General features: G+C 38.2%; 1 protein-coding gene across 13 annotated transcripts in view; it reads right to left on the bottom strand.

Annotated features, from left to right (window-relative positions):
- Positions 1-834: 834 nt before the first annotated feature.
- Positions 835-18,311, bottom strand: part of CNOT6 (CCR4-NOT transcription complex subunit 6) — a 65,807-nt gene continuing 48,330 nt past the window's right edge. For 4 of the 13 annotated variants that reach the window (XM_070570042.1, XM_070570051.1, XM_070570044.1 and 1 more), the window contains 8 exons: positions 13,220-13,324; positions 13,069-13,137; positions 11,832-11,989; positions 10,618-10,772; positions 9,858-10,012; positions 8,730-8,960; positions 6,789-6,991; positions 835-4,829 (listed from right to left, as the gene is read on the bottom strand). In XM_070570042.1, coding sequence (XP_070426143.1) covers positions 4,617-4,829; positions 6,789-6,991; positions 8,730-8,960; positions 9,858-10,012; positions 10,618-10,772; positions 11,832-11,989; positions 13,069-13,137; positions 13,220-13,324 — 1,289 coding nt within the window. In that variant the 3' untranslated portion in view covers positions 835-4,616. The remainder of the gene's footprint in view (positions 4,830-6,788; positions 6,992-8,729; positions 8,961-9,857; positions 10,013-10,617; positions 10,773-11,831; positions 11,990-13,068; positions 13,138-13,219; positions 13,325-18,311) is intronic. The other 9 variants (XM_070570045.1, XM_070570046.1, XM_070570052.1 and 6 more) reach the window with 4 other exon arrangements.

Raw genomic sequence — 18,311 nt, forward strand, 5'->3', positions numbered from 1 at the left:
CCTAAAACCTAAAAACTTTATTCCAAATATATTTCAGTTCATGTTTCCTTAGGTACTTATTTCTCTAAAGAACATTAACTAGAATTTATAAAGTAATATGAGCATATTTCATTAACGTTTTTACTTGTTCTTTGACAATTATAAGGAGGAACAAGACTTCTGTTACAGAGTGAGGTAAAATTATATAGTGAGGATTAGGTAAAAAATGCCTATTTTAAAAACTAGACATCTCAGCAAACATCATTTTATCTAAATTGTCTTCTGATTTTAAATGATTTTTTTCCAACACCTTCATAAAAATTTACATTTATTTGTTATAGAAGCAGTTTCTAAAAAGAGAATGGATTTAATATTCTTAAGAGTAGGGAAGTCACACATTTTTATATATAACAAGCCAAACATTTAATGAATTGCTATAATCCCACCAACACAATGTTTGCTATTGTATTTAAACGCATTTATTTGAAATGTCAACCTCCTTCCAAAAGATGGAAAACACACGAGATCATTTCTTCTATTATGAGGTATAGTATATATAGTAACAACAATAAAAAATCCTAAATGCAAAAGGACCATCAGATGCCCAAATATAAAATTGGACTTTGGCAAAGATATGAGTGTCATACAGAACAAGAGAGCCAATAAGGAAATTATTAAGTTCACACCTTCTCTCCAATACCACAGCTCTGTTCCCATTCACTCTTCCCTTTCAAAAGGTGAGTTATAACCCTGTCCCAGATGACTCAGAATTTGAACTGTGTGGTCCGCTGATTAACTGCTGATTTATTTTTCTCAAACCTCAGTACTACAGCTATACAAATTACACTGTTAAAATATTTGAAACAGATATTGAATTTATTTGTTGGCTATGAGTAGGAAAATACATTGGTAAAGAAAAGAGACCCTGTATATAAATATAATACTAGCTAGTTACAATTTGACCAAGAAGGTTCCACTGGAAAGAACAGTAAAAGCCCTTGTTACCACCAGTCCATAGGTACACATTCGGCTTATGCCCGTATCAAAGAGCCGCCCAGGCAAATGCGACATTCTTTGAGCTTAGTGCAGATAATGTGCTGAGTTTTGTTACATGAATGGTAAACAAAAGTAGTCCAGTGCATTACACAATATAATGTACTGTGAATAAGATTAGATACTCTGTTGTAGACACTACTTGAACATGAATAAAATTTATGTCACCAAAAAGAAGAGCGAAATGAACATCTTAAAATACTGTTTACAAGTTGGGGAGAAACACTTGTGAGATGTTCTTTGAATTATCTGCAGCATCTGTACTGGATATTCTGATTGGTTCATTAAAAGAACAAACTGCTGTAATTGTTTTGCTTAGGTTGGCTTTTGTTCTAATACGAGATGATTCCAAAACCTTAAAAGTCTCTATGGAAACAAATCCCATTAGTTTAAATAGTAAAAAACGCAATACTAAAACTGGTATTTATTATTGAAAACCTGAACCTTAGCAGAGCTTTGAAATTTTAATTTCAACATTCAGAAGTGCATTCCACCCAATTTAATAATGTCCTTAGGTTTCAAAGTGCTAACTCAAAATAAGTTTTCTTGGCTGTAACCAAATCAAATAAAAACATATTTCTTGGAGATGTTCCTTGTCTATCTTGTAGGACTATTAAAGTTGCAATCAACATTTTATTTCTACAACTTTAAATTATGCCATAAATTAATTTTGATGAACATTTAAATTCTCAAAGCATAAATAGTTACCACTTATATGGTAAACAGCATTTCAAGAGATTTACACAAGGATTTTCAAATTTCTAATCATTAAAAGAGAAAACATACCCCAAATCTTCTGTAAAATATTCATAAGATGGATTTGTCCAGCAAGAACACTGAAATTACATTATGGCAACACCACATTAAATATATTTGTTATAGAATTTGTCAAAAAAAAATCTATACTGTGAAAACATACTAGGATTTATTGCATTTTAGGGAGTATGGATTATTGGAAATTATTCAGGACACAGAAAATATTTAAAACACAAAACCTCGCTTAACAAAAGTTATCATAATCTATCTTGGGGTGACCATTTATTCCCCACAGGCCTAAAATATTTCTTTCTCTTTTGAAGTTAGAGTTTTAAATCTATACTCTTGGTTCAATTTATAACTATCTCAATAAGGTGGGGAAGCTGTTCAAACTGACCCACAGAATGCAGTATGCCAAGAAGAGGCAAGAACAAATATTTTCAAGACATAACCGGCCGTTATATCTCACTATGTTGCCCCCAGATTCAAACATATTGTAGACAATATCAATACAGATGAAAACACTTTGTATAAAGCTCAAACCTTCAGCATCTAAGAAGTGCACTCTAGTTCCAGCATCTAGGAGAAGAATGCATCCTCCACGCACAGAGGAAGTGCTTCTCCCCTCCCCTTCCATAAAGCTCTCGGACCTGTTCTGACAAAAGGCAGATCACAGGAAAAGTGGCTCCCTTCGTCTCCTCAGTCCAACCAGCTCCAGCTTGCCCTTGCTGGAAATTGTCATGATGCCATTACCAACACAGTGTTTAGGAAAAATGAGTAAACACACCTTTTATTCACACTTTACAAAAAAATAAAACAAAAACCCCATAAAATTTATGCGTTAGTTCTACATCAATACGAGCTTCTAATGGACTGATTATAAACTGGGTGTGTTTGGTGTCGGCACAACTTAAACAAAAAGCAAAAAATAAAAAAAACCATCACAACAAAATCTTTAAAAACCTCAAAGGAAAAACCAGGTCCAAGACAAAGATTCAAGATCAAAACCTTCAGGAAAATTTTTTTAAAAGAAAGAAAGAAAGAAAGAAAGAAAAAAAAAAATCATCATTTATTTAAACAGTATGTAATTTTATTTTCTCTTAAAAACAAATTAAGCACATTTAAGTGCCGAACATTTTTCATAAAATTTTAAGTCATTATCCAAAATGACTCCTTCTCTATATAAAAATTGTTAACAATCAACAATTTTTGTTTAATGCTCACATGGTATCCTTTTGCTCCCCTGCCTGCAGTTGAAACAAAAGCAGTTAAACCAAGTTCCCTCTGAATTCATTTGATTTTTGAGAGAAGAATGAATGAATGAGAACAAAATATACATGAGTTAACTTTGCAAAGTTACAGCTGGCTTCTATCTCTAATCTACTAATGGCACTATGGGCAAAATACAGGGCAGAATATAACTTGATCTTGGTCGACATATTAAAATGACTTAGTCACTTTAAAAATGATCTGAAGAATTGTCTTGGGGACCTGTTTTGAAAATATATCTCCTTTATACTGTTTCATAAACGGAAAATCACTTTCTTTTTTTAAAAAAAGGAATGATTTTAAAAAACATGGAGACTAAAGAATTCATGGAAAACAAAAAGAGCTCACATGATAGCGCTCTAGGCGACGGACAGCACTGTGCAACAGCGCCAAGAAGCAGTGCTTGCGTCTGATGAGCAGAGACCCAGGGACCCACCCTAGGAGCATGTTCCAAATGTGACTTTCGGTGCTTCACAACGGGAAGAGCCACAGCTCACACAAAAGCATTTTCACAAAATTCTCACAAACGTTAAACAGTATTTAAAAATCTAAAAGAGGATGCACAGACTTTCTCTGCACGCACAGGCAGTGCTCAGCGAGAACAAATTTAGGCAGGCACAGTGGAGATAGGACAGGAAGCGCCTCAAAAGGGAGTTAAGAAGCTGTACCTAAGCAGCTGTAATGTTTTAACTTAAAAGTTAAAGATTTAAAAATATCAGAACGTACATATACCAGCCATTACATTCAGTCCACAGACGCCCAGATCTTTCACCGTGCAGCTTCTCTCTCCTGTAGATAGTTTTCATGACAACACAGGGTTTCATGGATAAGTTGTCACTGGTCGAAGAAAATGTCCTAAGCTTTAAACAGATTTAAAGAGCAATGTTCTCAATTTAAAAATAAAGTAGTACAAAAGGGCTAACAAAACCCTAACAGTGCAAATCATCAGCAGAGAAAGTCTGTTGCAGCTTCTTTTACAAGCTGGCCTTTATAACGCATGAAACAGGTAAAAAAACTTAGCCTTAGTTTATAATACAATCATTTCCAAATCTGATTTTTTTAGTACAAAATTTCATAAATCAGGTCTCCTGTGGATCATATACAATCATAAAGGCTAAATTCAAAGTCTTTATTTTACAAACAAGTCTGAAAAGGGAAGAGTCAAGTATGGGAGAATGGTCTCTGGATGGTACTACTGGCCTCAGGAAAGCAGTGCTACAGATTTCTGTGCAAAGAGAGTATGCTGTTCAAACATTTTCCTATTTCAAGGCATGAAAATATTATTTGAATAGAAGAAACAGGAAAATCACTTGTAACAAATTAAAGAGAGGTGCACACACACCAATCCCTGTCTAACAGTATATAAAGCATATTGGGCTCAGTATTTGTCTGTTGCTAGCACCTGGCTTTCATACTATATCTTTATCAAAAAATCAGATTGAAAACTCAAATTACCATTAAGGAAAAAAAAAAACCCTAGTGGCCATACCTCACTCCCCTCTATTCAGATTTTTATGAGTTTACAAATGAAACTGAGGTCGTCCTCTGAAGGTACTTGACTACCTCCTGCTGGGAAGGTGAATGCCGTTAACTTGGGGCAGGAAAGGCAGTAAGAGCTCCAGTTGTGCAAAAAGTGAGAAGTGATCAGAGGGGATGAGTGGGTGTGGGCAGCCGCTGATATTATTCTCAACTAGCCAATGGTGATCCAGAGGTCCCAGGATGCCTAAAGTGTTCAGTTGAGGTTTAGAGTAAAAGATGTAGTCAATTATACCCTGAAAAACAGAAAGGGGAAAAAAAAGACACGGCCCCACATAAGATAACGCTGAAATGCTGAAAGCGTTCAAGACATACCCTTACACTCATATTTGATAAACAAAGAAACTTAGCATGAGGAAGAGGCAGTACTACGTAAACCAAATGGTACCCCAAATGTCAAATCTGGCAGAACGAAGAAAGTTTAGCAACGGTAATCATTCATTTTTCCTCCCAGCTGGGTCTTTTCAGAATTTCTGAAGAGACCTACAACATCCTCAATGAAATGGGCCCTGCTTCTCTTTCCTAACTTAATTTGTACTACTTTTCCCCTTGCTCACTCCTCTGTTGCCATACTAGCCCTTCTGTTTTAGGGGGGAGGTGAAGTGGGGTACACTCCTCGCAGATGCCAAGCTCTTTCCTGCCCCAGGGCCTCCACACATGCTGTCCCCTCTGCCTGGAACACTTTCTTCTACTTGTCATTTGGTTGATGCCTTCGCAACCTTCAAGTTCACTTTCCAAAGACCTTCCTGAATCCTGTCCTCACCCACTTAATACTTCCTATCCCCTCCAATTCCCTTCCCCTGTTAATGTGCAGCCCAAGGTGTAACTACATACTCATCTATGTAGTCAAGACCTGTCTCTCCCCAAGACCCCAGGCTCCACGAGGGTCTCTGCCGTGCATGCCCTCAGCAGCACCGAGACACGGCCTCTGGCACACGGCTAACGATCTCTGGTTTGCCCCTCTCTTCCCTTAACTCCAGCCTCTCCTCTACATGCTCTTGGCCAAAAGTATTTAATCACATTCAAGTGTCTTCTTCCCATTTCTCCAGCAGCAATGGGAACAAGAGAAAAAAAATCCCTAATTTCTCCCACCTTTTGGTTATCACTCTCACCTCTTCTTCAATCAATCTGCTTGAAATGAGAATCTAAGAGTTGGTTGTTACTACCTCATCACTCAGTTATTCTTCAACTCACCACATTCTAGTCTCTCTGCCCAGCTCTCCAGTGAAATATCTCTTGCCATCACCTTCTCTGAAGTTTACACTTGCTCCTCCCCACTAGGAGGGCCTTCCTTCCTCAGCAGTTAGACTCCTACACAGTCCTGGTTGTCCTCCTCTCCCTTGTTCTTCTTCTGTCGTTTACAAGTTAGTTTTTCCCAGTCTACTCTATCTCTTCAACTCTACAGTCAGCTGTTCCCCGAGTTAAATCATTACCCACAGCACTGTGGTTCCTCCAAAGGCAAACAAAAACTGTCAGAGTTTTCAGCAGTTTCTCAAGAGTCTAAAAAGCCCTCCTCTCCAAAATTAAGAACCAGCTAACACTAGTATTTACACTCTAATAGACTAGCCAACCTGAACAATTATTTCTCCAGCAGGTTAGAAATGGAAAACCAGGATTTAAGAGAGCAGAAATGCAGAAGGTGGCTAAAAAGGACAGTTGAACACAAGCCCTAAACAACCACTGACAGCAAAAATGAGGAGAATCACTGAGGAAAGCCTCCACATGGTGAGCTGTTAACGGTACAAGAAGGCATGTGAATATATCTTAGAAATTTGAAGATGGCTAATAATAAACCACAGTTTGGCACTCAAAGAGCAGTTTCAGTTAAATTAAAATATGAGAGATTGAACCCCTCACCGCAACTGACCACAAATTAGTGTGGTAGCACATGCACAGCTGTTAGTAATGAGCCTTTAAGAAATGGAGTTGCCCAAAAACAGTGACAGTTAACTCAGGATTTACTATCATTGTTTCATCTGATTGTTTCCCCTAGAAATGAATCTACAGGTATCTATAAAGCAGGGACAGGAGACTAATCACACGAACTCTACATAGGAGTAAGAAAAGAGTATGACGTCAACTAATTTAAGATGGCTTAACTCCATTCTGAACATATAGCCACATTCTAAAGACACAACGAAGTTACCAGACTCCAAAAAACAGAGGTTTTAAAGCTGATCCATCTCCACACTCACCTTGAAATCGAAGGTGTAGTTCGTGTAGGGCATCAGGCCACTCTCGTAGGCACTCTTTAACTTGAACCCATGCGTGATCCTGCCATTGGTCGTCCCATTTTTCCCATTGCAGCTGAAGTTTGTAAGACTTTCATTATATCTCAGCTCCTTAAAGTCTTTATGGTTTGTTTCTACTCCACCAGTGCTCAAATATTCTACAACACCTATAATAAAAATAAATGTACTTTCTTGCCAAGTATAATAAACAGTGTACAAAAATCACTAAAAAAGAAAATTCAACAGCAAATAGTTTTAAACCAAAAATATCCCACTTCCTAAAATGTTTCAGTTTTTTTTACATACATTTGCCAGAACTTGTCTAAATCCACTTTTACATAGGTTTAATCATAGTTTACTGAATATTTTATATTTTGCTTTATTGTATCACATGAACTTTCTTTTCTTTTTTTTTTTTTTTTAGGAAGATTGGCCCTGAGCTGACATCTGTACCCATCTTCCTCTATTTTATATATAGGACACTGCCACAGCATGGCTTGATGAGTGGTGCGTAGATCCACGCAGGTGATAGGAACCAATGAACCCTAGGCCTCCAAAGCGGCACGGGCGAACTTAACCACTGTGCCACCAGGCCAGCCCCACAATTATCTTTTTAAACTAGTTCCTTAATTTTTTTAAAATTCGGGTTGTTTCTACTTTTTAAAAAGAACACAATTATTAGTATGTAGGTTTCTGCTTATGCTAAATTATTTGCTTGGTATAAAATACCAAAATTAGGATTCATTGTGCCATTGTACGTATTGCCAACCATGGAAGAGAATGTTATTAGTTAGTTACAGAGCAACTTCACTATCCCTGGACACTATTCTTCCAACTTCCTAAGCATGAGATGGGCTCTGCAAATATTTATTTTAATTTTCATTGAATTAGTTAGCAAGTTGGACATTTTCCCATGTGTTTGCTATTACAATACTGTATTTTCCAACACTGAAATGGGTCTTAAGATTTGCATTCTTTGACAAGAGTCTTCCATTGCCCCTCAGATACTTCTGTAGCTGAAGAGTGGGTGGAAAGCATGCAGAGAAACTGCCAGAGAGTAATCCTCAACTGCGTCAGCAGCAGAAACCCCCAAGTTTTGATGAGATGGACTAAAGAATTATACATCTCAGATACCTTTATTTTCCCTGAAAACGAATTTGAACATAGTTTCTATCTTTTTAATGGCTTTCGTCTATCGTGATGGCAGTGATGTGCTGCTGAATTTAACCCCTCCAAAGTGTGCACGTGCACGCACGCACGCATGCAAGTCCAAGAAAAAGTATTCTTGTGTACAGGAGAGAGAATAAACAAGGAGTTGAAATACAAAAAAGAAGAAATCCTTACTTTGATATCACAAGGTTATGATTTATTCACTGTACTATCTACGGTAAAGTATTCAAGAAGAAGGCGTTCTGTATTCTACTTTGTGACAGATCAAGATCCCTGTTCTTTTTTGTTAAAACCACTTGCTTGATCTGTGCAAACAAAGACTCTCAATTTCCACCTGAGGTGTATTTTCTAATCAAGCTCCTATAACATAAGGTCAAATTGAAACTGGATTACATTACTATCCCAGAGAAGCTGTCTTAATAACCTTTTCAGAGTCTGGATTATACATAACCTGAGGGTAATGAAATATAATTATATGTTCTTTAACAAGTTATTTCAAGTTATCACCTAGGTGTTTATTGAAAATGATTCATGTCCTCCCTCCTCAGGTTTCCATAACAGCATTTCATTTTTAGAATGGTCCCACTGCTCCACGCGAAATCTTTACACCTGATTCATAGATGCCACTACAAACTGAATTTTTGTTCTGACTAAACTGGAATTATCAGAAACAACAAATTACACAAACATTTTAAGTCAAAAAGCATCCTATATAAGATAACATTCTTTTCTTACCAGAGTCTGGCAAAGAATTAAGATCTGCACACAACACCAGTGGAATAGCTCCAAACTCTCCCAACACACTGGACTGGAGGCTCCGTGAGGCTTTGTCAATAATGTTCTTCACTTCTGAGAGGAACATCATTGTCTGAACCAACTTCACATCAGAGTATTCAGGGTCCCAATGCATATGAGCATTAGCCACAAGAATCAGTTGTTTTTCTGTTCCGAGATGTGGTTTTCCAGCTATATTAGACAAAAAGAAAGACAGACAAAACCCGTCCATCAGGCCATATATTCCTACAGGGTCTAAAACCAAGTAATATCTCAGAGTCTTGGGAATAAAAAAAGACCCTAAAATTTACCTAACAATCTCCCATTTGATGACCAAATCTACCCTACAACGACCCGGAGAGCCAGACCCCAGCCCTCTGAGCGAGCACGTCCGCACAGGGCGTCCACCGTCGGCACAACACAGCCCATTCTCTTTGGGACAGCTTTGAGTTTTAAATAGTTCTGTCCCCTGGAATCTTCTGGTCTTAGTTCAAATGTCCTAACTTGAGCCTCCCAAAATTACATCTCTACTCTTTTTCTTTGCTATGGTGAAGATGATCACTAAGCTCCATCTTTCATTTTTTCTATCCTTCAGCTTCAACTGTTCCTCAAGTGACAGAAGTTTCACTTCTCAGCAGGACGGTCCCTCTAAATACACTTTTAATATGAAGTAAGTCCATTTCTCCAAAACTCAAGACCTTTAAAATAATGATTACAAGTAGGTCAGGAAGAGAAGTTGGCTTACAGAATATCCTGCTGCCAAGAAATTACAGACGTGTATGCAGCTCTTCTCTCCAAGCAGTTACTTTAACTATTATTTACTTCAACATTTCTCTTATGAGAAAAATCCTTGGGAGCAAAGAAACTATTTTGTTCTTTGGCTTTATGCCTTTCAAGGTGTGAAACACTTTTCTGAGCAATGCTTTCTTTCTCATGTCAAGCTTTGTGGTAGGGAAAAAGGGATACTTTAGGAAAGATTTAAGTTCTCACTGAGTTTCTTCAGGTGTTAGACAAGACTATTATTACAAATTTTCTGTTTTCTATTAAATTTTGGAGGTCAATTTTACACGAAGTGAAAAGGTCACTCACATGACATTTCAATCAATTCCTTTCGAAGTTCTAGCAGTACTGCAACTCCAATGTTATCTTTTGTCATGACTCTGTTCAGCATAGCTTCAGACCCTTCTGAATTTGCCATCGCTAGCTGATTAAATTCAACAGTGTGTTTCTGAACCAAAGTAAATCTAAAACAAAAACAAAAACACACACACAAACAAAGAATTGGGAATACCAAGATATTAGCTTTGTGGGAAATGCAGTTTTCCCAAACTTCCTTAACAGATATGATGGCATGTAAATCACATTATGGAAAATCCTCCACACTTAACACAAAGCTTCGCACATCCGCTTAAAGTTGTTCTCAGTCTGTTACTGACACAAATAACATCTTGAAAGACTTTTACAACTTAAGATAATGTAGTCATCTTCTGTTTAGGTTTCATGGTGGAATATTCCATCTTGTAATTTTTAAATAATTCTTTTCCAAAGTATAGGTTTAAGAATCGCTCTACCATCCTAGAGGGAATGTTAATTACAAGGTGTTTCAATCAACAATTGGAGTTAAGCTCTAGTAAACACCTGAAGAAACAGCAGCACTTTCAACAATGTCTCCAAAGCAAGATTATTTCTGATGATTCAAAACAAAACAAAACAAAACCTTAAGTCAATAGTATTGTTTGAGTAATGATACAAGGTCTCACTCTCTTATCTGGCAACTAATTTCCATACCCTTGGCCCACACTCTGCAAATATAAAGAAAATTTTCCTTTTTAAAAATAAGATGACTTACTTTTCTGTCTTGAAGAATATTGCACAGCCATCAACATGTTTTCTTTCTTGTTCTGACATTGTCCTAGCTCTAGATTTAGGACTAAAGAATCCATTATAGCCACGTTCTTTCAGTTCTACCAGAAAAAAACTGTAATACTGTTCTGTTTCAACCTCCTGAAAAATTGTAAACAGCGAAGTTACTTCATAAGACAAAAATCAGTCCTTTGCATTACTTTTATATGTACAGTATGAGAGCTTAAAATAATTTCAAAGGACTGATCTACAGAATAAAGAATGTAACACCTTTGCAATGTAATTTATCTGAAACTAACTGAACGCCTATTTGTCATTTTACAGGTACCAGATGACAAGGTCAATTCTTTGTTGTTTAGGAGTAAAGAATGAAAAGACATATACCTCTATGCACGTGTATTTCCTGATATTTTAGAACTGATGTGGAACCAGAATCAGAGAGGTAGAAGGAACTCCCCAGATCATAATTCCAGATCATAATTTCACTTGGAGAGAAAGTGACTTCCAAGGTCATGTAAGTTATTATGTAAGTTGGACTAAGAACCCCAAGTTACATGGACCAGGCTCAATGCTCTTTCCACTGTGCCCTAATTATTTTGTTATCACCAGCCATAAAGCAAAATCATACTTGGACAACGCCACCCAATTCAAAAATAGTGTGCAGGGGCATTAGGGAGGGAAAGGTGAAAATTGAGCTGTCACAGCAAACGCTTAAAACCCAGCTTAACCCATTTGCTTAATTTAGCAGCACAGTGCTGCACAACAAAGCAGGCAGTGAATGCTCCCAGGATTCACAAAAAACGGTCACTATTTTAATTGTTATAAAGCCAAACAGCGGTCAGCCCTGTGGATGAGTGGTTAGGTTCGTATGCTGCACTTTGGTGGCCCAGAGTTTGCTGGTTCAGATCCTGGGCACGGACCTAGCACCACTCATCAAGCCACGCTGAGGTGGCATCCCACATGGCGCAAGCAGCAGGACCTGCAACTAGAATACGCACCTACGTACTGGGGGGCTTTGGGGAAACAAAAAAAAGATTGTGAACAGATGTTAGTTCAGGACCAATCTTAAAAAAAAAAAAAGCTAAATATTTTAAAGCTGGGGCTTCAAATGTGTCCGTGTAATGCATTCCCAGGTTGCTCCTTGCTGTACCAGTGTTGGGCATCTGTGTGATTTAAACAAATACGACTCTGATGACTTACCTGAAGACTTACGATATCAGCATTGCAGCTCAAGATTTCTTGAATAATGGCCTTTTTCCTGTAGTCCCAGTTTAGCGCCCATGATGGACAGTAGCCGTATAACTGCCGGGTCGCGTATTTATCACAAAGAACATTGTAGCACATGACAGAAAACAAGGCTGTGGGAAAGACAATTTTACTTATTCACACGTGTGGCAGGAAACCCACAATTAATTTCAGTAGTTTTCACTTAAGTGTTAAGTTTGACTTTATTCACTCAACATATATTTATTAAAAAGCTACTATATGCCAGACATGGTGGCTATAAATAAACTCGAATAATGAAGGAAAGACAGATACATGAACCAATTATAATACAAAGTATTATCTGTTAGAGACATAGCACAGAAGGTTTGAAGCTAAAAGACGAAGATGGTGAGCCCTTCAGCCTCTAAGACCAGGGCTCCTCATTCCTATGCTCCCTCCACTTTGCCAACTGTTAACATAGGATGTGCAAACGTGACAGGCAGTTTCCTTAATAGGCATATTTAGTTTTCTTCTATAGAGCAACTATTATTAATTCACGTGAAAGGAAAGGAGTATTAGACCAAATCCTGTTACACACATCACAGAAGTTCCGAACCTATTTTCATAAAATTTAAGTTAAAAGGAGATTAGAGGTCATTAGTTCAATTTCTCCCTCAAGTAAGTGTTTTGGCTGTTTTACAATTTTACAGTATCAAATACATTTGGAATATACTAGGGTTTGGAAACTTCTCATATAGAAAGATTTGGTGTATTTATTCTAAGTGAATTTGATCAATACCCTATAGCAGGTTTCTCAACAGTGGCACTATTGGCATTGTGGGTGAGTACAGTTTTTGCTGTGGGGGGCTGTGCTGTGCCTTGTATGATGCTTAGCAGCATCTCTGATCTCTAGCCACAAGATGCCAGCAGCACCTCCCCCAGTTGTGACAATCAAAAATATGTCTCCAGACATTGCCAAATGTCCCCCGGGGGATAAAACTGCCTCTAGTTGAGGAGCACTGCTTTACAGCATATTTTCTATAGCATAGTATGGAGGTAGCATAGTATGGAGGCCTGGTGGGCAAGAATCAAGTCTTTATTATTACCTCCCAAACCACATCACCCCTAAGCATTCTACTGTACCACTGCCCATAATCTAAAGCATGCCAACAATACTATTTGCTTTATAGAGACCAAGTGAAAATAAGAGTTAAAAAATAAGGCTACCAACCAGTAGGCCTTGTTCTGTCTGGTTCTTGTAACATAATCCAAGATCTTGGAGGTGGTTGTTCTGTTGAAACTAGTTGAATATAAAACACAAAATTAAGCAATATTCTTATACGTCTTCCCTTAAAAAATGGTTTAAACAAATGATCACTTACTTCTTTTTGCAGTACCTGCCAAATTATCAAGCAAATAGTTCAGTAGCCTTCTTGTTCCATCTGGTTCCAAATAGAGGTTCAATATATCTTGGGTAAGTGGATTTCCTGGAAATATTTTCAAAATAGGTAAAATAAAACCAAGATAAGTACTAAAATATTTCAAAATTGAAAAATACACCAAAATTATCAGATCATCTATATAGCAATGTAAAGTTATTAGGAATATACCAAACTGGAAAAAATATTCTTTTTTCAGTTTTTGATGTGAAGAGTAAAAATGATTTATACCGTGTTCCATAGAGGTATACAAAAAATGACTGCTAATGGGGGCTGGCCCCGTGGCCGAGTGGTTAAGTTCGCGCGCTCCGCTGCAGGCGGCCCAGTGTTTCGTTAGTTCGAATCCTGGGCGCGGACATGGCACTGCTCATCAGACCACGCTGAGGCAGCGTCCCACATGCCACAACTAGAAGAACCCACAACGAAGAATACACAACTATGTACTGGGGGGCTTTGGGGAGAAAAGGAAAAAATAAAATCTTTAAAAAAAATGACTGCTAATGGACTCACATCATTCTGGAAGATATCTAATACTGCTCTGTATTTGAACCCGCCTCATCAACACTTGCATAATGGTAAAAAGCAGGTGAAATGAACTGGGGAGAGTGGGAAGAAGGAGCAGACAGGGAAAGATGACAGCCAATATAATGAATCAAAGAATCAAAATGTAAGAATGCAACTAAGCTAACAAGAAAACATCCTAATGCCTAATGTAGTCTAGCATTTAGCTTTTTTAAAATTCTACTGAATAAATTAACAAACTGCGGCAGACTTGGTTTAAGATTAAGTCACCAAGGCAGGGGGAAAACCCCAGGGACGTGAGCCATCTGTAAACTCAATAACTGTTTCTCAAGTGCCAAAAACGGAAGCAAATCAACAATTTACATGTATTTATAAGAATCTTAAGTCCTCTCAGCAGGATTTCTTATGTACACATGAGAAATAACAGTACAGTGCACTGTTTGAAACAGCAAAGTTCCTATCCACGCCACACAAGTGGTGTACATTGTCTTGGATGCCATAGGACCACTTTAAGAAAAATGAAGAAATTCTGTAGACTGAAAAAGGCAGCTAAAATGATGAAAGAGCTTCACCATCCAAATGAAAAAAAAAAAAAAAAGAAAGGACATGGAATCTAAGAATGACCATAGCCCAGAGAAAAAGTGGTTTTTTTCCTATTCTTTGTGAAAGAGTAGACTCAAATGGCAGAATGAGGACCAAGGGATAGGATCTAATAGAAAAGCCAGCTCAGAAGAAGAGGTTGGTCAACATGAGAACTATTTCCGATGAAATGCCCTACCCTGTGAGGTAGTAGTGTTCCCTTCATAAAAGCCAGATTATGTGGACGGGAAGAACAGCTAAGTTAGTTGACCTTTAAGATCTCTTTAAGACTCTAGGATTCTAAGAATTAGAAAGGTAAAAATGTGCTCCCCATGTGCAAAGCACGTCTCTGCAGGAAGGCAGGTTACAACAGTATCCTTCTCTCCCAAGTCTACAGTTCTTCACAGCTACCAAAGCCCTGAAATTTCCACTTAGTCACAATCTTACGAGACAGGCACAGTCATAACCTGAGAGTTAGCAAAACCCTTTGTTAAAGGTATCTTGAGAAAATGAATTCAACTAAAAACTTCTTAGTACTAGGTCAGCAGCCCATTCTAACTAGACCTACACTAAAGCTGCCTTTCCACTACTTGCTAGTGCAAACAACGTTTGGAGGCAAACACTGACTGCTTATACCTACGGGACCCTTCCTTCTAAGATCTTTCTTTATAAACTAAAAACCACTCCCAAACACAAACATCTAATTACGACTCTCTAGTAAATGCAGCTAAAGCCTAATGATATATTTCCCCCAAAGTCTACTTGCTTTTTTGGATTCCTTTAAATTTAAAATTAATCTGCTCTTCATTGCCTGGAAAAATAATATATGTAAGGTAAAGTTAACAAAAACAACAACACAATTCTGGAATCGAAACATGATATTGAGTCCTCAGAAATAAGGAACAAAAGTCAACGAGAGAAGTTGCTACTGGAAAGACAAAGGAGACGTCCTTTTCCGACCCCTCCTGCTGAGTACAACTAAAATCCCTGTGCATTATGTGTAAACAAGCATAAAACCCTGAAACACGGTGAGAAGGCAAAATGGCTAGAGGCCTCAGGACCTGAGGAACAACATAGCGGTGAAGTTCTTGGGTTTACCTTTTGCTCACATATCCCAGACAAGGAGCTGAAGAAGCCAGCAAGTGCAGAAGGTAAAATTGTCCCTATTTGTAAATGATGATTTTCTAAATAGAAAATTCCAAATAAACCTACAAAAAAACCAAAAGCAACTCTTAGAACTAGAAAGGAGTTCAACAAGGTAGAAGGATACAAGAGAAAAATACAAAAATCCAGGGGGCCACCCTGGTGGCCGCGTGGTTAAAGTCCCACATGTTCCACTTCGGCGGCCCAGGTTGGCGGGTTCAGATCCCGGGTGTGGACATAACTCCACTCATCAGCTATGCTGTGGAGGCATCAAGATTGGCACAGATGTTAGCTCAGGGCTAACCTTCCTCAAGCAAAAAAAGAGGAAGATTGGCAATGGATGTTAGCTCAGGGCAAATCTTCACCAAAAAAAAAAAATCCATTCTATTTCTATATACTAGAAATGGACAGCAAAATTTAAAATTTAAAATATAGTATCATTTACAATCACTCAAATAAAAAAGAACGGAAAGACTGAGGCATCAATCTAACAAAATATTTTCAGGACCTATATACCAAAAACTACATGACACTGAAGAAAAAAATCAAAGATCTAAATATATGGAAGAGATATAGCACATTCATGGATTGGAAGACTCAGCCAAGTAAAGATGTCAATTCTCCCCAATTTGATATGAAGGTTTAACACAATTCCGATAAAAATCCTAGCAATATTTCTTGTAACTATAGATATTATTCCATATCTATATACGTGTATCTAGACACATGTATGTGGACAGGCAAGAGAACTAGAAGAGCTAAAACCATTTTGGAAAGAAGACTATAGTGGAGAAATCAGTGTGCCCTATTTTAAGACTTATTACCCTATTTCAAGTTTCAGGTAACTACGTGGTATTGGCAGGGGGATAGACACATAGACTCATCTGTTCCATAGGGAACAGAACAGAAAGATCCAGAAATAGATCCACATAGATATGTCCAAATGATTTTTGAAAAGGTGCAGAGCAAGTCAACGGAGGAAAGACTTCTCAACAAGTGGTGCTGGAGAAAGTGGACATCCAAAGGCAAAAAAAATCAACCTTGAACTAATCCTCACTTCTTTTAACTCAAATTGGATGACAGACTTAAATGTAAAACATAAAACCATAAAACTTTTAGTACAAAACAAAGGAGAAAATCTTTAGGATACAGAGCTATTCAGAGTTCAGAGACGATACCAAAAGCAGGATCCATAAAAGGAAAAATGATAAACTGAACTTCATCAAAATTAAAAACTTCTGATACATAACAGACCCTATGTGATATTGTGATTTATAATAAGAGATATATATTTGGTCTTTGCCCACTGTTCCTGGCACAGAGCTCCTAAAACCCTTGGAATTTCCTAAGTGATGAGAGCGATAAAGGAGTCTCTTGTTATGTTAACAAGGTGACTTTTGGACCCCACTCAAGGATGGGGGCTGGTTGCCAGGAGAACAAATCATGTGACTAGAGGGTCAGAACTTTCGGTCCAACATCCATGAGGGAAGAGGGGCTGAAGGTTGACTCAATCGGCAACAGCCAATGATTTAATCAATTGTGCCTATGTAATGAGGCCTCCCTCAAAACCCAGAAGGACAGGGCTCAAAGAGCCTCTGGGTTAAACATGTGGAGATTTGGTGAGAGAGAGAGTGGAGAGGCCTGAAAAGGGCATGGAGGTTCGGCACCCTTCCCCCATACCTCGTCCTCTGCATCCCTTCCATCTGGTTGTTCCTGAGCTATATCCTTTATAATAAACTGGTAATCTAGTGAGTAAATGAGTCTCCTGAGTTCTGTGAGCTGCTCTAGCAAATTAATCAAACGCAAGGAGGGGTTGGGGGAACCTCAAATCTGCAGCCAGTGGGTCAGAAGCAAAGGTGACAACCTGGGCTTCTGATTAGCATCTGAAGTTGGGGGGTGGCGGGGGTGCAGTCTTGTAGGACAGAGCCCTTTACCTGTGGAATCTGATGCTGTCTCTGGGTAGGTAGTGTCAGAACTGAGTTGAACTGCAGGACACCCAGCCGGTGTCCCAGAATCGCCTGCCGGTGTGGGGGAATCCCTCTACACACACATGTGGGGATTAGGTGTTAGAATCCTTTCACTCTGTTAAGTGGATGAAAAAACAAGCTACATATTCCAAGAAAGTATTTGCAAATCACATATTTGACAAAGGCCTAGATCTAAAATATATAAAGGACCCCCAAAATTCAACAGTAAAAAAGCAAAGAGGGGCCAGAACCATGGCCTAGTGGTTAAGTTTGGCACGCTCTGCTTCGGTGGCCCAGATTCAGTTCCCAGGCGCAGACCTACACCACTCGTCAGGGGCCAGGCTGTGGCAGTGACCCACATAAAAAATAGAGGAAGACTGGCAGAGACATTAGCTCAGGGCGAATTTTCCTCAAGGAAAAAGAGGAGGCTTGGCAACGGATGTCAGCTTAGGGTGAATCTTCCTCATGAAAAAAAAAATAAAAAGCAAAGAATCCAATTAGACAGAACACAGGCAAAGACATGAAGAGATATTTCACAGACGATGATATAGAGAGACAAATAAGCAAATGCTAAGATGTTCAATATCTTCAGCCATCAGGGAAACACAAATTAAAATCACAATGAAATATCACTACACATCTATCAGAAAGGCTAAAATAAAAATAGTGACAACACCAAATGCTAGTGAAGATGCAGAGAAACTGGATCACTCATTCACTACTGGTGAAAATGTAAAATGGTACAGCCACTCCAGAAAACAGTTTGGTAGTTTTTTAAGAAACTAAACATGAAACTAACATATGACCCAGCAATTACACTCCTG

Source organism: Equus przewalskii, chromosome 13 (assembly GCF_037783145.1).
Source record: "Equus przewalskii isolate Varuska chromosome 13, EquPr2, whole genome shotgun sequence".
Lineage (NCBI taxonomy): Eukaryota > Metazoa > Chordata > Mammalia > Perissodactyla > Equidae > Equus > Equus przewalskii.